This window comes from Daphnia carinata, chromosome 9 (genome assembly GCF_022539665.2).
Source record: "Daphnia carinata strain CSIRO-1 chromosome 9, CSIRO_AGI_Dcar_HiC_V3, whole genome shotgun sequence".
NCBI classification, from domain to species: Eukaryota; Metazoa; Arthropoda; class Branchiopoda; order Diplostraca; family Daphniidae; genus Daphnia; species Daphnia carinata.
This window is the reverse complement of record NC_081339.1, coordinates 9,052,026-9,072,913: the sequence shown is the minus strand read 5'-3', so window position 1 is coordinate 9,072,913 and position 20,888 is coordinate 9,052,026. Positions and strand designations below refer to the sequence as shown.

The 20,888-nt window shown below is 38.7% G+C and overlaps 3 protein-coding genes and 2 long non-coding RNA genes across 6 annotated transcripts; 3 read left to right on the top strand and 2 right to left on the bottom strand.

Moving 5' to 3' along the window:
- Window positions 1-46: 46 nt before the first annotated feature.
- Window positions 47-1,050, bottom strand: LOC132088288 (uncharacterized). The gene is made up of 3 exons (XR_009421745.1): window positions 792-1,050; window positions 235-725; window positions 47-174 (listed from the first exon to the last, which is right to left on the bottom strand). It is a non-coding gene; the product is annotated as an uncharacterized LOC132088288 (long non-coding RNA).
- A 1,150-nt stretch (window positions 1,051-2,200) lies between these two features.
- Window positions 2,201-3,265, top strand: LOC130685751 (uncharacterized). The gene is made up of 3 exons (XR_008999660.1): window positions 2,201-2,333; window positions 2,426-2,765; window positions 2,868-3,265. It is a non-coding gene; the product is annotated as an uncharacterized LOC130685751 (long non-coding RNA).
- Window positions 3,266-3,269: 4 nt separating this feature from the next.
- Window positions 3,270-5,205, top strand: LOC130685750 (uncharacterized). 2 transcript variants are annotated; one of them, XM_057509074.2, is made up of 9 exons: window positions 3,270-3,344; window positions 3,687-3,716; window positions 3,791-3,850; window positions 3,921-3,971; window positions 4,033-4,091; window positions 4,154-4,365; window positions 4,446-4,605; window positions 4,675-4,772; window positions 4,830-5,203. In XM_057509074.2, exons 5-9 carry the CDS (start codon window positions 4,076-4,078, stop codon window positions 5,145-5,147), a joined length of 804 nt encoding a protein of 267 aa, XP_057365057.1. In that variant the 5' UTR covers window positions 3,270-3,344; window positions 3,687-3,716; window positions 3,791-3,850; window positions 3,921-3,971; window positions 4,033-4,075; the 3' UTR covers window positions 5,148-5,203. The 2 variants fall into 2 exon arrangements, with proteins under 2 accessions (XP_057365057.1, XP_057365058.1); XM_057509075.2 differs by having other exon boundaries at window positions 3,276-3,716; window positions 3,921-3,934; window positions 4,062-4,091; window positions 4,830-5,205.
- A 3,504-nt stretch (window positions 5,206-8,709) lies between these two features.
- On the top strand, window positions 8,710-9,688 carry LOC130685749 (vitelline membrane outer layer protein 1 homolog). Its single transcript, XM_057509072.2, has 2 exons — window positions 8,710-9,075; window positions 9,153-9,688. Exons 1-2 carry the CDS (start codon window positions 8,765-8,767, stop codon window positions 9,454-9,456), a joined length of 615 nt encoding a protein of 204 aa, XP_057365055.1. The 5' UTR covers window positions 8,710-8,764; the 3' UTR covers window positions 9,457-9,688.
- A 7,732-nt stretch (window positions 9,689-17,420) lies between these two features.
- LOC130685707 (girdin homolog) lies at window positions 17,421-19,195 on the bottom strand. The gene is made up of 2 exons (XM_057509029.1): window positions 18,539-19,195; window positions 17,421-18,213 (listed from the first exon to the last, which is right to left on the bottom strand). Exons 1-2 carry the CDS (start codon window positions 19,193-19,195, stop codon window positions 17,431-17,433), a joined length of 1,440 nt encoding a protein of 479 aa, XP_057365012.1. The 3' UTR covers window positions 17,421-17,430.
- Between the last annotated feature and the right edge of the window lie 1,693 nt (window positions 19,196-20,888).

The following is a 20,888-nucleotide window of genomic DNA, read 5'->3' as shown; positions in this document are numbered from 1 at the left end:
TAAGTTAACATCCAGATTTCAAGACTTGACGAAAAGGATATCTAATAGAATGCATTTAATACAGACGTCAGACGTTTAATGACATCGGACAATTTGACTCTTTCTTCCTTTTTTTAATCATTTCCCCAATTATTTTGCAAAGATTTTGACCAGAACTATCTTCTCTGCGCAAAACTGCCAAGAAACTGAAATTAAATGTATTCTATACTAAAAAGCATCTTTGTCACCAATTACTTTGCTTGTAGCACACAAACTCTATGGGGTTGTTGTGCACCATATTGCTGGGAAGGAGAACAGGACTTTCAAACGGATGCAAGCCGCGAGACACAAAATAGAAAAAGAAACATCCAGCTGAAAATGTGCCACTTTCAATTGTTCCGCGCGGCAGTACTTCCGTTTCGTCGGTGGCACTATTTAGAATTTTCCAACGTTTCAGGCGCCATTCAGTTCAAAGTTCCTTTGAATCCGCTCTGCGAAAAAGTCTCTTGAGCACTCATTTTTTTAACAAATCCAAAATCGGGTAATTTCATGCTGACAGGTGTTGACATTGAGATGAGGATATATCTGGCTTGACATCGCGGTGCACCAAATCTCTCGAATGAATGTAATTCAACCCATTGGCAATTTGGTAAAGGACCAGCTCATCTGGTGGTAATGTTGGTCCTTTGTATTTGTTCCCGCAATTGACCGTCAACGTTCCAGCGCACAGTTCCAAAACGAGATATCTATAAAGTTAATGAAACCAAATCTTAACTTCTGATCAACCGTCTTAAATCAATTAACTACGGTACGTGAAGTCTTTGTTCGTTGTATCGTCGACGTAGAGTAACCTCAGTACCTTTTCATGATCAAGGTCTTTATGTTCATTTCTCTTCGAGTTTTGATAATTTTTTTCGCTATTACCATGTTCTTTTAATATTTTCTTGACGGCTACCACCTTATTTACGCATGTTCCCTTACAGACAAACCCATAACTGCCACTGCCAAGCTTTCCTTCTTCGGTTTCGTCCAATTTCACAGTTTTCGGAATATGTTGAGAATTTTAAGCATAGTTTGAGACATCTATTACCAATTTAGTGGCTATAGTTTCATTTCTTTCATTGAATGAAATACAAAAAGGGTTTTCGCTACTTTGAAAGCACTTAAAGATAAAAATCGAGTTTTCATTAATTAGGTTGCAAATGATTGGACATATATGATAACGGTACCGACCTTTGAAATTCCCTGTATCCTTACGAGAAGTATTGTCTTATCTGTATATACGTCAACACACCTGCTCGGAAACATTTTTAAAAAATTCAATGGCAATTAGGTTTCCGTTTACGTGTTCTACGCTCAGCAAAACGTACGTATGTTTTGATTCTTCTCTTCAACTAGCCCACTCAATATCCTATACTGCGCAGCGTTCAAAAGTGGAAAGTAACAGAATGTTTGGTTGTAGTTGTCAACCGGTAAAGCGAATGGCTCACCCTTATCTTATCCAAGCGAACGGCAGATTTAAAAACACCTTGATATCTATTTTTAGATTTTTGTCTCGCCTGCTGCATTGCTTCATATAATTTCAACCCACCCTCTATTTCGTGGATTACCTTGTTGGGGCAAGTAAAAAGGTAGGTTATCATCTAAAGATACTTTAAGCCACAGGCAAAATTCAAATCATAAATTCAAAAGTTCAGAAATGCACCTCAACCTTCCCCTTGTATTAAACTTTGCATTAAAATTCTTATGGTTTTAGAAAACATATTTATTAAGAAGGTTCACTCTAATAAGTTTGATAACAACAGCTATAGTAGGCCACTGCATTTCACACAAAACATTCCCTACGTGACAGAAAGCTAAAGACACGAAAATGGCCAACGCCGTTGATGTAGTGAGATCTATGTGCAAAATGAATTTGTTCCAAGATTAATAAAAGGAAGAAGCTCTTTATGTAGGGAACAGCCTTTTGATCCATATGGTGATACAATACCGGCCGTGTTTGACTTCACTGTTAAAAATATGTACTTTTTTCGGTAATTTACCTCCTCTAAAATCGGTAATTTTACCTAAAAACGGTGATTTTCAGTTTTTACGAAAAAAATGGTGAATTTTTACCCGAAAAATACATTGTGGGTTTCACACACCAGAAACCGGGGTTGACGCACCCGATAATGGTGTTAACAAACTAAAAAACGGAGTTGCCACCCCGAAAGGTGGCGCTGCTTATTGTTTATGTTTTCATGAAACTTGAAACGGTCAGACTTCATAAAAATAGTTCGTCTGTTGTGCCCTGACTTTTAACTCTAGTGTGTTCCAGATTTGCTGCATCATGGAAATTCAAGCAGAAAATATAGGTATGAAATATTAATAAGTGAATTAAAATGTGTAGCACTGTTTGCCTCCGATTAGTATTGAAGTATGTATATTCGTTGCTCTACGCCTTTAGGAATCGAATGTGAAGTCGTGAATTGCACTGCTCGTACACGCACAAAAATAGAAATGTTATCACATTATAGGACAGTTCATCGAGGTGATCGTACATTTGATGTAACTTGTTTGAGCAGTTGTGACAGAAGATATCTTACAGAAGATGGACTAAGAAAACATTTGCAGTCTCACCATCCAACATTCTTTGAACAAAATATTGAAGCAGTAGACCTAGCACCTGATGATTCAGAAGAAGAAGATGTAATGTTACGAGAAGAAATACAGGGTCTTAATTCACCCCTTGCTGCAGCATCTATCTTTTCAACAGAAGAACAAGTGCTTCAGAAGCCACATAACTAGTAAATATCATTTATTTTGTCTTCCATATAAATGAACTTAAATACTATTAATTTTGTTTACATTGACCCTGCATTATTTCTACTTCGTCTGTCTGATGAAAGAAAATTTAATCAAGTAGATGTACAGACTGTTATGGAAGCAACAACAGATTTTGTGAACAAAGAAATCATTTCTGTTTTGTCAAAAACAATCTCATCACTGAGAGACAGCAAGTGTACGCACATCAAGAGTATCCAACAAATGGTACAAATATATAGATCTCCCTTTGCTCCTGATCTATTTAAAGGTCTACGCACCCAGTACAAACTTTCATCAACTTTTATTTGTCAGCGAGCTTCTTGACCACAAAGTGTACCAATTACAACATCCCGTTGATTTATCTGTATCAACAAATTGCATGTACCCTTTGTCTGACTTTATCGTTACCAAAAGTGAAATAAACGATAAATAATTGTTCGCCATATTGTACTGTATGGCAACGTCACATACGTTTTGTCAACTCTAACCTACCCAAGCTCTTTCAAATTAGTCGACCATTAATAGCTACACCGCCTACACACTTCAATTGTGCAGCACAGGTAAGTTTTCAATTTTAAAAGTAAAAAAGTAACTTCCAACTACTTTAAGAATGGTAGATTCTGGTCGAAAAAATGTTATTGTAGTGCTTGATACTAAAGGAGACGAGGACTCTGATGATAATTTTGAGATTGGTTTTTCGAATGAGAATGGAACATTTTCTGATCTTGCTTTGATCACCCAAAAATTGATAGCCAAGAGTGAAACAGCTCGAAACTCTGTAAGGGATCGTGACTTGGTTTTAAAAAGGCAAAGTTATGTTAAAGAAGGGTTATGGGTTGTTATGGGTGAGGATTCACCAGTTAAGTCTGGATCTATAATTAAGTGTTCTTTCAAAACCCCAGCACAAATGTCTCTCCTTTCTGCTACAAAAGGTATGTATTAGTTGAAATTGATAATATTAGTAAGAACAATAAACACAATGCATATTATTCCTTTATTTTCATAGAAAGCACAGTTTTGGCTCCTTCAACAATGACAGTTGTTGCTACTCCTGGTACTTCGCATGGTATGTATGGTTTTTTGTCAACTAGTTCATTACGATGATCATATAATATCCAATTTCTGTTACTTTCTAGATGGCTTTCTAGAAGTAGTTACAAGTGCTTCTACTCCTGTTGCTGGACATGGTATTTATATTTTGAAAAAAAGTTCACGGTGACAATTTCAATAGCCTGTTGTATTTCCTAGATAACTCTAAAACTCACTTTATTTGGTAGGACTTACCAAATCAATGGCAATGGCAATGGGTACGTACTCTACCTTTTTAAACATATTTCACTTTTGAAAATTGTGTACGAATTGGTTTTAGATGACAGCGATACCATATCTTATGGTCAAAATGTAGCCAAGATGTTGGATATTTATAAAAACGGAACGGCCCCTTATAGTACTGCAGTGGACAATCTCGTCAAACTTACTTTCTCGATCAGAAGAATTCGAGTTATGCAATGGATACCTGAATCAGGCAGAATTGAGAAATTCATAGACAGCCACTGCCCATTTCTTAAACATCAAACTTTTGTAAGTTTTAAAATAAATCCAAGGCAATTTTTAAAGTGCAAAATATCTATTGATTATCAATTGAAATATTTTGATTATAGCTTTTCTTCGAGTTTGAATTAATAATGAAGAAACCATGCGAAATTTTTCGAGAAATGTGGACCCAATCTGCCAAATTCATCATTGAAGCAGCGAAAACTACAAATAAGAAACAAGTAGCATCTCTATTATCGTCCAAACCTTTTCAGAACATGTCGCCTGGTAAAAAATTTCACTAAAGAATCGCAAATGTTTTAATGGCTAACTGTTTTATTTTTTATTTTGCCCAAGAAATGTGTTCGAGAGCTGCCCTTGAATTATTACCATTCTTGGTTCCTGGAAAAGGAAGAGGTGATAAAGCAGCTCGACATTTAGTCGATTCCAGAATGGTAATAGAATTACCGCTTACCAATCAAAGTTAATCTGACTATTGTTTTAATTAATAGGAATCAGCTAACCTTGCAAGTTGCATCGAACAGGAAACAAGGGGATCGCCGTTTATCCTATACATCGGATCGACAATCCACCTCATTTTGGAGGGTAAACCATTTGTGAGATTTAACACAACTGCGGATGCTGTTATTGGATTAATGGCAAGCTACTACGTCTTTCACTTCAAATACAGCAACAAGGTTCAAAACGCATTGCTGTTTCTTCAGTCCTACGTTTTAGGCGTAAAGGACGAAGCAACTGATACTTGTCCATCCGTCCATTCCTTTTCCGCACTGGTGGATAAAATGAAGACTTCTTCATTGTGTTTGTAAATGTACTCCAATTTATGTTTTTCGGTTCCAAATGTATACTTTTGTGTTCTTCTTAATATGTAAACTAAGATACATTAACAATAAATGTCATTTTCATTTGGATTTACTGCATTATTTTAATTATTCATATAAATAGCTAGTACAAGAACGGGCCATTTGGTTTCATTTTTCGGTAAATACGTGTTTTAATTTAGGTGTTATTTTAACCTCTTTTCGGAGGACTTTTACCAATTTCAGGGAGCCTCCCCTAAATTTTTTTTTAGGTGATATTTCCACCTATCTGGCAGAGTCCGACTTAGGTGCAAATTTCACCGAAATTCGGGGCCTTTTTTTAACAGTGTTCGTCTTGTGCGCTAAGCCATTGGTTAAAAAAGCCGCAAAATCTACGCTAATGATTCTCCTGTTAAGTGACTTAGCTTTCAATAAAACAGACAGTATAGACATTCGCTGTTGTATCAATGTGATGACGCCATGCAAAACTACAGCGAAACTACTCGGGTTCTTCTTAGTGCTGTTTCATTGGTATTTGGTAAACGTTAGGCGTTTTTTCTTATTTGTATCAAATAGCTTAACCCCGTTTGAAACTGACGACTTCACTGTGGATGAGAAATGCTGGCCGAGTATGCCGTCAATTGCGGACAAACGGTAGTGGCCAATGGAAGGTTTATGATGGATGATGATGATGGACCATGATGACCAACCCGATTTCGGCGAGCTGAGCCCACAGAAGTCTATCGTTAGACGATATAGAACAAAATATGCACAACAACCATTGACAAAACGAACCACAATCAGGGCGTTTACGACGTCGATTATTTCTACGACATCAATTCAAACTACTACGAGAAGCAACCTAACTCTCGCCGAGGATTGTTCTTAATTCGAAGAAAATTCATTAACCTTGCAATTTTTATCTAATACGCGCAGATAAAAAGAAGAAAAAATTATGGAAGGTCTGTTTTATTTTTGGATCCCTTGGCCTAGTCTTCGGCAAATTGGGTTTATTTTGGGGGCCATCGTTTGAAGTATCGGGAAACGACTGCCACAGGAACCGCAACAGCGATTTCTACATCGTCGACAACATAACAGTACGACTACCACGACAGATACGGCGACTACAACGTCAACGTGTTTAACATCAACGATGTCTACAACATCAACATCAACAACTACGACAACTACAGTGTAATACCAAGCAATTTAACGAACCCGTTTGCTTTGTCGACATGGTGATTGATTTCTCTTCCATTGGGTAGTGACGTGCTACATCAAGAACAGATACTGGATCATACAAAACTGTTCGAACTCCAGGCATGCAAGTGGGGCAGCGCCTTTCTATAACTGTGACTGTTGGTAGCAAAACTCAAATTATTTGCACGTCAATTAACGTCTCAACTGGAACATACGTTAAGATAGTTCGATCGTTCAATATGTGTATGACGTAACCCCATATTATTTAGCGAACTGCAAATAAACAGCGTGAGCAAACGTCAGTAGGCATTAACAACCAGTTAGAATTTTTTTGTTATTTTAGATATTTGACACCATTGATGCCAATTTTGGTCGCAGACCCGCCAATCTTAAACCAAACATACACGACAAGGGATAACACAATGGTTATAAAATCTGTTGCCAGTAGTGCCAGCGCTGGCAAAACGGTTTAACCAGCACAAAGATATTTCCCAGGATTTTTACGGATTTGTGTAAAACGAACAATACTGTAAGTTTCGTCATATGTATGCACTCCTAATGATTCATGTGAGTAAAGAAAAAATAAGAAAAACAAAAAGCTAAACAGAAATATTTTTAGTTCTGCATTGCCATTTGCCCTTAGGAATCATTCTCTTTCTTTTTACATCAAGCACCTAGATTACGAAAAAAAATTTTTGTTTATGCGTGCATCCAACGGTAGATGCATACTTATTCTTTGCTTGCAACATGTGCGACAGTAGCTTCGATTTGCTCCTTCGACAGCGTATATGCTTAAGGCGATTTATACATCATAAATCGTAGCGGTCTGTCGTAACATTTCGGTATACGAAACGCCATGAAACACAAGTTGAGATAAAAACAGCAGGGACCTACTGTGCCAAAATGGCGTTTCTATTTCATTAAAATGAATTGCCTCGTAGCTAATGAATCTCTGTTTTACTTACCGTTGTCTGTTCCCCGCATCTGTTGTACGTACTTCTATTATTGTCGAAAAACGCTAGCGGCAAAATTTGTGGCAAGCAGAAACCGCAAAAAGAATCGACCTTCTCACGCATTACCTCTGCAAAGACAAGATTGGGGCAAATCAATTCCAGTATTGTTTTCGGTTGAGGTAGCTCAGTGGTTCTATGGCCATGAAGTCTCCATTTTAACCATTAGCACTGCAGCCGCAACACGCTAGATAAGGAAAGGATAGCATTTCATTAAGAGTCTGGCGAATTAAAACTATTACAGCTTTTCCCATCGATGAACAAAAAGCCAACGGTCCCCTTGGCTTGTTTTGGTTCTCACTCATTTGTCACACGATAGGTATTTATATATGTGTATTTGTAGGTATAGATACTGTAGGTCTACAACAAACCTGATTTTTTTTATTTCCTTTTTTTTTCTGCGTGCCAGCAACACACGTCGGCTACCCGTTAAAACGAGCACCGGTTTTTGAATAACACTTGCAGAACTTACGCAACATCTTGAGATTGGGAAAAAGTCAAACAATCTAAGATATGGCAAACTAAGCTAAGAAAGGAAGGGCTGGAACAAGTTATCAATGCCCACATCTTTGCAACTAAACCAGCATGATCGGGAATTCCACCAAAGTTATTAACATTATCTGGCTTCATTTGTGGCTAAAATAGGCGCGAAGTTTAATTATTCCTTAACTCTCTATCATTTTAATTTTCAAGAGGACAGCACTATTCAGTTTACGTAAAAAAATAGAAAAACGAGTAAAAAAGGATTTCAAATTAATGGTAAATAATAAAACGCGGTTAAAGGGTTCATTACGTAAACTTTACAGATTAGCCTATATACAAACAATGTGGCAAACGTTTTGGTTGGAAACCAAGTGTGAAACACCTAATGACAAATGAGCATGGCAACAGCATATTATTAAAAGAACTATCATACTAACGGTGAATTAAAAATCCGGTCGCCGTTGCGCTCACTGAGATAAGGCTCGAGAAAGAAAAAATGACGAAAATTAGAATGACGGGTGTGATAGACGGGCTTATGCGCAGCTTACATGCTATCGTGTAATTATGCACAAATATATACATTCGTGGGTTCCTGTACAGGACATAAACAACAGAAATCTTGGCCGTGTGACAATGTAGACATCTAGGTAATATACTTTTAAAGCACAGTAGTGTACAGAATGCATCCGCTGTTACGAAGCGGATCTTGTACTTATTATCGACAGCCTTCTAACATTGATAAGGGAAAGAAACCCAATCAAGATTGAGCGTTCAAAATGAATACGTAGTCTTAAACAGTAGAATCCAAAGTCTCGTTTACGACATACATAACGGCAGAGCGAAACAAATAGAGCCCTGTTGCTCCGTCTACACTAGGACAAACTAAAATTAAGTACCGCAGTATACCTTCTGCACTCACCGTAATAAGTCAAGATGTTGAAACTCGTGCTAAACTTTTTCCTGCTGTCCGTAGCCATCGGTGTCAATTGCCAAACTGAAGAGACCGTTATACCAACGCTACCACCCAGTACCACTAGAGCACCAAGAGAAATTATCACAGTAACTAATGGTGGAACGGAGGGTGAATGGGGACCGTTGGAGCATTGCCCAAGTGGATCGAGGGTCGTCAGTTACCAGACTCGAAATGAGCTCGCCACACCCCGATTTGACGACACTGCGCTCAACACCATCGTTCTCTTTTGCAACGATCAATCTGTCACCAACCTCACATCCTCAGTTAGATTGTAAAAGCAACAAACAGATTACAGAATTATTGATATTATCTTTCACGAATTGTTCTAATACTTCATCCATCATCCAGTTCTGGAGATTATCACGCGGTTCAGACGTGTCCTTTCGGTGGCTACATGAAGAGTTTCCAGTTGCGGGTAAGTCCTAATGGAACTGAAGCGGACAACACTGCAGCAAATGACATCCGTTTTCGATGTTCCAATGGTGGTGAAATTAACGGCCTTGGCAACACTCACGGCGATTGGGGTCAGTACAGCGAAGAATGTGCAAATGGCCTTTGCGGAATCGAAACTCGTGTCCAACCGTACGACGGAGGAATTGGTCACTACGACAACACGGCCTTGAATGACGTTCGCTTCACCTGTTGCAAATGAGGCGTGATTGATGATCTTAGTATAAATGCGGATTTTCCTTTCGCAAATAGAAATTTTGAATAAATCAAATGATTGAAACGTTTTTACTAAAGTTTGTCTTAATGACTGACCAGTGTTGCGTGACGACATGTCCAGCCTTTCGTTCACAGTTTGTACAACTGTAAAGTTGGCCATATCTTTAACTGTAGATAATACATAATGACATTTGTTTTCATGTCATCACGCAACCATATCCACACAGAGGAAGACAGTAGTGTTGTTCTGTCATGTCTTTTTCAGATCCGTTTCGTTTTTCATTTGAAAGAATGTTTCTTAAAAAAATCGAGGTAATTTGTTTATTAAGTAGATGCTCATTTGGCGTTCCATATCTACGCCTCTGATGATTTAAGTTCGACATCGCCCACTTTTACTTCATCGTCCGGATTTGAATACTTTTTCGTCGAGGGCGTGGTCAAAAACATTAGTTCAAATTTTAGGTGAAGTACTGCGCAAGAACATCAACATCTCTGCTCTATAAAGCAACAAAGAAATTGAAAAAGGAGTTTGTCTGTCACGCTGTGCTTTTGCTGTAATTGGCTTGATTTCATGGGACTCCCTGAAAAAGGGTTCAGACCGCCGCCGGCTGTAGCGAATCGGCGGGATGGGGATCTGGAAGACTAGAATGTGGGTGGAAATGTGGATTTTGGCCATTTTTCAGTCTACGGGCTTAGCTTAAACCGGGTGGGCGTGCCAGTAGGTAAGCCAACGGCTAGGGATAGCGGGTGTGTAAAATAACAAATTAAGAAGGCATGACGGGCAAATACTGTGGGATGCAGGACGGTCAGATGCAACGAGTGGATCGACAGCCAACTACTATGAACAGTTTTGCAAGCAGTCAGTGGACCGATGGGCAGAGACGGTACGGGGGAAGACGGCCAGAAGCAAAGAATAGGTGGATGGGCCCCTGTAGCGGGCGATTGGACGGGCTCAGACTGAGAGGAAAGGACGGGCATATGCAACCAAAAGATAAATGGTCCATGCAGCATGCATTTTGGCGGGTGGAAAGTAGGCCGGCGGGCAGAGAGTGGGCCGACGGGCAAAGAGGAGTCGACTGGCAACTACAGCGTGTTTCTTGGCGGGCAGAGTAGGTTGAAGTTGCAGAGAATCTACGGGGGAACTGGCTGAGGCAAAAAGTGGGTAGACGGACAACTATAGCGGGCGTTTTGACGGACAGAGACTGTGACAAAAGGACGAGCAAATGCAAAAAAGATAGATGTGCCACTATAGCAGGCGTGGGTTGACGGGCAGAGAGGCGACGGACGAGCAACCTCAGCTGGTTTCTTGGTGGTGTAATATAAAATATAAAATATAAAATATAAAATATAAAATATAAAATACAATATATAAAATATAAAATATAAGTCACAGGCCCAACACTACGATAGACATGAAACTACATAACAGCATAAAATAAAAAAGGCTTTTTATTTACGTGTTAATCATTAAAAATGCAAAACGAAAACTGAAATCGTTTTTTTTCCTAATATAAACATTTACCAAAAGGGTGAGAGGAGAAGGAGTGTGGAAAAAAATCGTCATATTCAATAGATGAATATTGGCAGTGATGAGTGCAGAAGGCCTATGTGCTATAATTATTACTATAATAAAGAGGCCATCAACAGAAATTTACTCTGCTATTGCTACTGAAATTAATATGTGAGAACCTGTTTTTAGTAGGAAGTTTGCTTTTAATTTTAGTTGAATTCAATGATGCAAAACTATTTTAGAGTTAAGATTAAACATATAAAGACATACCATCCCAGACTTGTCGCCCGATTATTTCATGGGCGATTACCGATCACCGTCGATAATCAGAAAAAAAAACGGCGATCATTCGTCTGTTAAAAAATTTGATTATCGATTAAATTTCTTACCGATTATTTCTCCGATACGTACCATCCTCATCATAACGTTATCCAGGGGGCTCAACGTTATATCTCTCTTAGCTCCAAACATTGTCAGAAATTACGATACCGATGTAAGTTTATTCGAGGTAAACACGACTCACAATAGAAGACTAATGAGATGAGTAGAAGAAAATTAATCACGGAGCGTAACGGGTGGAACAGCAAGACGTCAACTGAGCATCGGACCTGAGTAAAAAAGAGGAGGCATAGTATCCGAGTTCAAGCATGTGTAAGGAACGGCCATCCGTACTCCTTACCTTCCCCTCTCGTTCCCACGCTTGCAACCCCCCCCCCTCTTCCGCCAACAGGTCATCTGCCGATGGCTCTGGCCTTCAAACTTGCCAATTCTTCACATAGGTGTTACATTTACACGCAGAATATTTATTCCCATTGGGACACCTAATCCTAAATGACCTTGCTTCTCCGTATAAATGTTGCCCTTTTTCCAGATTGTCAGTAGTGTACTTTTAACTTTCAAGCAGTGTGTTTCTACCTTTTGGTAGCTCAGCTTCAGTCCAATTTCAAGTGCCATCACAGGCAGTCTACCTTTACTCTTCCGTAAGTCTTCAGTCTTCACAAACACTTGTACCACAGTGCAACAATACAACGCATTACACTGTTCCTCCCATTCTCCAATATTTTAAAAGTAAGGAAGAGAGTTTGATTTTCGAACCTTACATTTGGTGACAGTGAACCTCGAACCCCGAACGCCTGAACAGACTTTTACCAGTGCCATCCTTAACGTTTAGCAATTCTATAGCGCCATCTAGTCGGCAAACGCTAATTTATTCACAGAATGCAGAAATCTATCAAGATAAATACGACGTTGATTAAAACAGTATGGAACGAAAAAATTACACGTCAATTGAAGAAATTTGGACAAATTTCGAGAGACATTTCTGCACGGCAGGCTGACGTTGAAGTACCAGCAAAAATTCATGTAAATTCCATACTCAGCGAGAGACTAACTCCAGAAGATACCAACATTACTACCACTGAACCTCTTTTCTTTCCAACAATTACACCTGAACTTCCAAAAACGATAGGAGATCAACCCTCAAATGACGTCTCAGCACTGCAGGAAGACGAATCATTCATGAAATGCGCTACCGTATCGCGTAATCAAAAAGATTTAACAACCATATCCTACTACCAAAACGAAGATCAAGCCTGCCCCAAGAATATCAAGAGTAATATCGCCATTTCTTCAACCGAAGATTTTCAAACACAGTGCAACCGACGACCTAGCAATATCGAAGAAACTACCTCTTCACAGAGAAACTCTTCATTCGAACCTACGGCTGTTCGTTCTACTGCAACAACCACGGCATCTGCCGAGAATTTTGAACCACCTCACGTTCTTTCAACCAAATTCATTGCTAACCAAGCCGACGATATTCCTGGCAATGTCTCCATGAATTCTATCATACAAAATTATTGCTCTAAATTCAAGAAACCAGAAACAAGGTTCACAGAAACACAAAACTGCTACAGCACTCAGCAATTCAATGATCCACTAACCCGCCCGAGGCCCAATGCGAAGATGAAACTAACAGATTATCTTTATTATACCTTTTTTCTACACTAAATACTCGTACGACTTCACCAGCCCTCTCCAACAGCCGATTCCTGACCAATTATTCGACACCCTCATCGCACAACTCAACATAACTTACTATCGCCCACACTTTTCATCTGCACAAGTAACTGAAGACCCATCAACGAAAGAAGATTTATCCATGGCCGGTTAAATATTGCACTTACTGTTTTAAAAGACTCTGATAATATCTACACATTCTTTTCCTAATTTCCTTACCCTTCCTTCAAGCCAACTTTACAGGTCTAATATCGCATTTGGTTATCATCGGTGCGCGCCAAAAAAATGTACTAAAAATTATATTATCCTCCGCCAGCCGGAGCACATCCCTCGTATCGACTGCCGCGACAGTGTGCTAAGAAATAGACGCTGTCCCAGTCACAAATCTCCCCATCCCCTTTCTGATAGGCAATGTGTTCTAGGTTTAGACACCCCCCTGTCAGCCACAAGAGCTAACGAACAAAAAATCCACAGAGACCACGTTTAGTTCAACGCTCAAGCAACTACGGACTTCTCAGCCCTGGACCTGGTTATGTTACAGATGTTTCTGGCATTACGGCTACCGGGTAGATGTTCCCATTCATGGACCTTTGGATTCTCGCCTGCTGCGGAACCCACGTTCTCTTCATAAAACTTCAAAAAATGTCGCACCTTTGTTTGCCCGATCCAACATTGACTAAATATCTCTTTATAGATTGCGGGACGCAATCTTTCGACCCGGGATGCTATGTAAGGAACGGCCATCCGTACTCCTTTCCTTCCCCTCTCGTTCCCACGCTTGCAACCCTCCCCCCCCCTCTTCCGCCAACAGGTCATCTGCCGATGGCTCTGGCCTTCAAACTTGCCAATTCTTCACATAGGTGTTACATTTACACGCAGAATATTTATTCCCGTTGGGACACCTAATCCTAAACGACCTTGCTTCTCCGTATAAATGTTGCCCTTATTCCAGATTGTCAGTCAGTGTGTTTTAAGCTTTGAGTCAGTCTACTTCTAGCCACTAGGCAGTCCACTTTTAGTAATTCTTCAGTGCAGTCTACTTTCAGTTGTCATCACAGCGAGTCCACTTTTAACTTTCAGCCAAGTGTATTTTTAAGCCTTGAAGCCGTCTACTCTTAACTTTCAGTCAGTCTGTCTCAGTAAGTCTCCTTTCGGCAACTAATAATTTGGTCATTGTAAAATACTCAAACATCCGTGCAACAATACAACGCATCATCACTATCCAACAATTAAAAGTAAGGAATAGATTCTTTTCGATCCTTACAAATGCGAAAACGATGGCGTAAAATGATACCAAATATATGACAGAAAATCAAACGTTTATGCAATTTTCGAAATACTCCTGGCCCGAGAGAATATTGTTCTTCCACCATTATCTGTATGCGTTTCTTTGCTGCAAACGCTGCTCGACACGAGGCGCGAAGTGTTGCGAATGGATCTAAACAGGCGGTTTGGATCGGGTAAAGTGGAGAAGCTTCGCCCGTTTCAGTGGCTTCTAATGGATACAGTATTGAGACACGGCGGCTTGTCTTATCTTCGGCGGTGTGAATTTCAGCAACATTGACTTCCCCATCTGCGGTGACGATGAAAGTCTCTACAATGGCCCATTTTCAGTCTATTCTAAGCCTTTCGTTGTGACCAGTACTCTCGCCTAAGCCAGTATGATGTCCCCAATTTTTGCGTTGGACTCAAAATGTTTGCGAAAAACGAAGTGACCTTCGCGTAGGCTGGTTAAATAGCTCCTCTACCAGCGTTTCCAAAAGGACTTGAGAATGCGTTGTTGACGAGAAAACATGTTTAAGAGATGACTTCTCATCTCACGAGAAGGCTTCTAGTGGGATCCAGTAGCTCTTCTTCGGTGGCTGGGTCGTACGGAAGGCTCGTTAAGCAGTCTCCTTAAAGATATGAGGGTGTAAGTGCTGAGGATCATGCAAATCGGATGATATGTAGGTGAGAGGGCAATCGTTATGAATGGTCTCGATTTTCGTGATGATTATGCGGAACTCATTAAACTTGAGTCGCGTACGTCCAAGCATTTTCTTCAGAGCCTCTTTGGTGAGACCGACGAGGTGCCCTCAAAAACCACCATACGCAAGGAGCGCGCTTTGGGATGAAACACCATTGAATTTGGCAGTCTAAAAAGTATTTTCCGTATTTTTTTTCAGCGCTTTCGTAGAGCTTTTTCAATATTTAAGCAGCACTTTCTTAGCGCTTTTGCAGTATTCGAGCGGCGCTTTCGAGGGTGGTTGCGTTATCTGATAGTATCATTTTCGGCTGGAAATGATGAGTTATGAAGGCTCTACAGGCTGAAATGAAATTAGCCGTAGTAAGGTCTTCTACCAGCTCACGGTGTATGGCACGAGAAGTTATGCAGGACAAAAAGCAAACATAGGCTCCTCAGTACCTCTGCAGAACTTCCTACTGTCCTCTTCAGTCTTCTCCATAACCGTCCTGAATTCCTCTTAGAACCTTCTTTTTGGTCGCCTGGTAGATGCCTGACAGGCTCTTCGGTCCCTCTTACATCATCATCAGCTAGTACCAAGAACCTCCCATGATGAAAAAAATTGTGTGACATATGTACTCGATATACCCAGCGGCTTTGTATAAGTTTTATAGCATTTGAATGTAATTAAAACATAAAATTTATATTAAACGACAACAGAATATTTGAAATTGTATATTCAATTTCAAAAACTTTATCCTTTATTGGGATGGGCGGTGAAATAGGACTGAACTAAAATAGGACTGGGAGAAATAGGACTGACTTTTAAAATATTTTAGGACAGTCCTATTTTTCCGAGATACTAGTCCTATTTCTATTTAGAGATAGTCCAATCTTTTTTAAATTGTTCCAATTGGGACAATGGGCCTCCAATCCGCGTCAATATAATGCGTAAAAGCGTCGGTTTATATCCATTTTACTTTTTAAAATATCGATTGTGTTAACTCATTACTTAAATGGTTCACAAAACCTTTTTTTCTTATGCTATTTTAATTAAAATTACAGGAGAACATGAACTATATTGTATTTACTAGAGTTCATTTAACAAAATATATTAGAGCAAAATCAGAAATATTTATTACTTATATTGCACTTTATGTGGTCATAACAAACTTTTCCAATTGCACTAATGTTTTACTATTTCATAATACTATCGTTACATAATATACAGCTCTTACATATTCTGATTTGACTTTAATAGTATTTTATTAATTATTTATTAAATACCATGAAATTACATGTTCAGTTACGGAGGAGGTGCAGTACGTTAGTCCATAGGCATTTTTAGGTGGTATGATTGAAGTCGGTTTCTTATTTCACTTAATGTAGTGCTCGACCTCTATCCTATTGAAAGAGTTTTATTGTTTGTGTTTTTAATTATTTACTTGGTTACCTTTGTTAGTTTATTAACGTTTCCGATTAATTTTTGCAACCCACACATTGTCTTCGTCATACGTGCGAAAACAGCCGCCTTAATAATTTACTGATAAACAATGGTAAACCCCAAATTTATACATTATCTAACAATTTTACCTGATTTTTATATATTTATGGGGGTGGCAAAAAAAAATTCACCTGAATATTTTTACCTTACTATTTCTCCCACCTTTGCCACCCCATATCCTAAGGTTAAGCCGCGGGAAGGGACAATCCATGCGTGCTATTTTAGGGGTGATCCAATATTTTATATCTATGAATTATTTCATAGAATCCTGAACGGATTTTACATAAAAAAACTGGAGGTAAAGAGCATTCCTTTATCTTTCGAATGAAAAAAAACCGATAATTTGCGTCCAATATTTCTATACGATAAAAATTCCGGCGTGAGACACCGTAGGGCCTATCCTACGCGTGTTAAAACAGCAAAATTGGACGAGGGTGATCCAATTCTTCTGGTGGGTACTGTATACCGCGTAATTCAACCGAATTCCTTCCGATAGTTGCGGGACCGGACGTTTACATGCTCGATTGAGTATGGATTTTCAAAAAAGGAAATCTTTCTGTAATGGCAATCCGCTCTTTCGCCCCAAAAGTCCATCGGAGGACTGCTTCGTAAATCGGGGTGGTGCGTCGCCAAATTTGGATTTGTCTTTGATTTTGGTTATGATTTTGATCCTGATTCTCGATTTAGGATTTTAGAAGCCAAAGTCTTACAGCGAATCCGATTTTTTATTATTTATTCTATGGAATCCTTGATTTTGACTGCATTTGATTCAAACAAAAATTTAGAATGATTCGGCCGATTTTGATTCCTTGAGTAGGGCGTGATAACCTGCAGCGACGAAAAAAAACAATAAGTCTAAACATTTTAATTCTTATCTATTGTGTAATTGTATTCTATCATAAAAATTTCTAAAGAAATTGAGTCCTGTAAGCTAGCCATCACCTCAGTGGTATTCAACGAGCCCCAGTAATTAGAAGTTGCACCCCTAATTTGTGCTTTCGTAGGAGCCAGTTGAATTAGAAGAACGTGAAGTCGCCAACGGTGGAATAGCAGGGTAATCCCAAGATTGTTGTTTGCTTGACATGCTGTCAGTTGATGTGACACTTGCAACTAGCTGAGTAGTACGTTCTGTTAGCAACGTACATCCTAAGTTACACTGTTCAAGCATTTTAGGCAAATCACAGAACATGGGATTTGCTTCTTCTGTCAGAGTTATTTGAAGCTCCATCGAGTTCAGAATTTTTTGAAACTTTGCTACAAACTGTGACGTGATTGACAATTCTTGGTCTTGCTTATGCGGACTTTTCATAATTGAAGAATTCCTGTTCTCCAAATGGGAGTTTGACGAAGCAGGTTCAGATCGTTGATGACTTTTGGTTCGGCGGTGTTCCAAACTTTGCTCCATGTCACTTATCTCATCTTCCAAACGATCGATTTCATTATTCTTTTGTGCAATTAAGCCATACATCACGTACCCTTGCTCCAGGTTATGGAGATATTGCTGCACTATTTCGCCGAAATTACAGTGACCACATTCGGCAAGTAGGGTTTCTCGCCACTCCTCAACTACTTTGACTGCAATATGATCATCGCTAGTTGGATGCACGTTCGTGCGGTTTGTGAAATCGATGCACAAACGTTCTTGATTTTTCATCTCCAGGAAGCTGTTCAGCTTTTCGTCATTGTTTAACAAACGGCGATATTCTCGGAGATCACGTTGTCCTTGGATGCGAGTCGTTTCCAATTTCTCACGAAGAAGATTCAGTTTCTTTTAATTAAAAAACAAACAAACAGAATATTATGATTTAATTAACCCATATAGAGCAGAAATATATGCGCCTTCAATCCCACTTTGCACAAAGCTCTTCTCCAAGTTTTGTTTGGCATATTTAATTTTTAAATAATTGTTCCAGAATAACAGCACAATAAGAATCTTATTCTACATTATTTGCTTTTACGGTGTAAGACTAAATAATTGTCTTTTATATTGCAAGATGTAATTATGTACGTAATGTAATGGTTCATACTCAAATATAAAAAGTAAAATAAATAAATAAAACATGAATTTGTTGAAACTCGTAGCAGTTACGTACCAACCGAAACTCTTCTCTCTGCAAAAAGAGGGTAGTATTTTCTTCATAAAGCCGATCAACGGTAATTCTCACTTGACTTCGTTCATTTTGCAGTTGTTTCAAATTTTTTATAAACTCTTCTTTCACTTTCATCATTTCTTCTAGCTGCATTCGAAGTTGTACGTTTTTTGCTAATATCTTATTGTATTGTAACATCACTTGGTCTAGCTTATCTTGCGGTGATTTCGTTGAAACATCCGTCACCGACGATCTGTATGTATTTGAACGTTTCTTTTCTTTATCACTAAGTTCTGTTTTAGCGAAATGGAATTCTTGACGCACATGCTCAAGCTGTTGCAAAGCTTGGTGATACTTGGATATTAATCTATGAACTGCAGGTGGAGGCTTTTGTGCCGCTTTAATGAGAGACAATTTAGCTTCACAGTCTGCCTTCTCTTTTTCAAGCAATTCGATTCCTTTATTTTGGCGTTGAATCGTTTTTCGACTTGCAATTTTGGATGTACTCAACTCTGCTCGGGTTTGGCGAAGTTGTCTTTTTAATTTTTGAAGTTCCATTGAAGCCGCGGTAACAAGCTCCATTTCGTCTCGGAGAGAATCGGCCACTTTATCTTTTTTGTTTGAATCTTTTGCATTGCTACTCCTATTAACACCAGCCATTGTCAGTTAACTTTCTATTAATATTTCAGACTATTTAGTAGCAACTGCGAAAAACTGGTATTTATTATTGTTACGGTAACCGTGGTTTTCGACGAGTGTCATTGTTTGGTTTCCATAGTTACATCGGATAAAAATGTTTTGATATAAAGGCACCCAACGGGGCGGGGTGGAGTTAAACACACTTTGAGCTGTGCATAGCTACCAAAGGAACGTTAGATTGGCCTTTGTGTTTTTTTTTTGTTTGTTTTTGTTTTTGGCATTGTCATAAGCCTTCTTCTCTCCCCACGTTTTGTAAATTTCTCCATTCTCATCAGCCAACTTTTATTATTCTTCGGAAAAGCAAGCAATCTTTCATTATAAGAATCAATTAATACATTGATATATTCCGCTACATAAATTGGTAGTAATTAACATTATGTTTTTCAGTTATTCATGAATAAATAAGGCGCTTGTTAGAATACGTAATTTTGTGTTAATATAGTTAATATCGTTCTTATTCAATGTATTCATGCGTATCAGTTACTGATACGCTACAAATGTAGCGTGTACTGCAAAAATGTATACCAACAGGAATTACTTGAACGAGACATGTCCCTAAGTAGTTCCGTGCTCTAAAAGAATATGTAAGTAAACTCCAAAAATAGTTAACAGAAATTTGACTGATGGGCAAACTGATCCGCCTCTTTCGGTGAAATGCGGACGCGTACCGCGGTGGGCAAACTGTGGATTTTCAGATGTGGGTTGGCCACCAAATTGGTGAAGCAATCCGCAGTTTATCCGCACGATAAAATTCCCAATCCTCTTATTTCTAATCGAACAATTTATTGTTCGAAGATAAGTGTTATTAAGTTGTGTGAATATTGGGTAAGATTTACCTAGGATTATCTCATAAATATAGATTAATATTATACACGATATAACGTATAAAAAGATAATATAGCCTACTGTTTTTCTTTTCTAAATATTTTACTTTTCTGTGTTAAGAGTCTTAAGATAAAGCTATGTGATTATTCTGCAAGCGTGTTGTGTCCGGTTGTGTCTTTGGCGACAGGAATGTTCAATCATAGGCGAAGGTTGGTATCCGGCGAGCTCGCATCCAATGCGCGAAAAAGCGCGTCACGTAAAAGAAATGGAGGAGGGGTGCATAGCAATTAGTTGCTTATCAAAATCGTTCACATGACAAAAAATGGTTTTCCCACTAGTTATTAGTTACACTAGTTCCCACTAAGATTGTATACTGCGTATGCGGATGCGTACGCGTATGGTGTATCGAAACATTACAGATTATTGTAATGGTAACATAATAATAACGTCTTTTGTATGGTGTTTTGCATTTTGTAACATCAGAGTCTTTAATATGGTAATTATGCTATGCCTTCATACTTTTCTTTGTAAAAGTATAACAGCGGCTTTCAGACATAAAACTAAACAAATATGATTAGCTGGGGAAGCTATACCCTCTAGGCCTTTGTGAACGCTAGATTGTTGTAGAAATGGTAACAACAGCCGAGATCAATTTAGACCCTTTCATCGTTATGAAAAATAAAAGGTTTATAAATGTGTATAAATATGACATTAAAAATATACGAAAATATTTCTACATAGGATTCGTATGTGTTATTTGTTGTAAGAAAACCTAAATCAACGTAAAAGAAATAAAAGCATGGCATTTTCAGCGATATCATTATATTTC

Bases quoted from the DNA above. Each gene is read 5' to 3' on its own strand.
- LOC130685749 (XM_057509072.2), top strand. From the start codon at position 8,765: ATGTTGAAACTCGTGCTAAACTTTTTCCTGCTGTCCGTAGCCATCGGT. The intron at 9,076-9,152 runs GTAAAAGCAACA...TCCATCATCCAG, and splicing joins CTCACATCCTCAGTTAGATT to TTCTGGAGATTATCACGCGG.
- LOC130685707 (XM_057509029.1), bottom strand. From the start codon at position 19,195: ATGGCTGGTGTTAATAGGAGTAGCAATGCAAAAGATTCAAACAAAAAA. The intron at 18,214-18,538 runs GTACGTAACTGC...TTTAATTAAAAG, and splicing joins AGAGAGAAGAGTTTCGGTTG to AAACTGAATCTTCTTCGTGA.
- LOC130685750 (XM_057509075.2), top strand. The intron at 4,366-4,445 runs GTAAGTTTTAAA...TTTTGATTATAG, and splicing joins TTCTTAAACATCAAACTTTT to CTTTTCTTCGAGTTTGAATT. The intron at 4,606-4,674 runs GTAAAAAATTTC...ATTTTGCCCAAG, and splicing joins TTTTCAGAACATGTCGCCTG to AAATGTGTTCGAGAGCTGCC.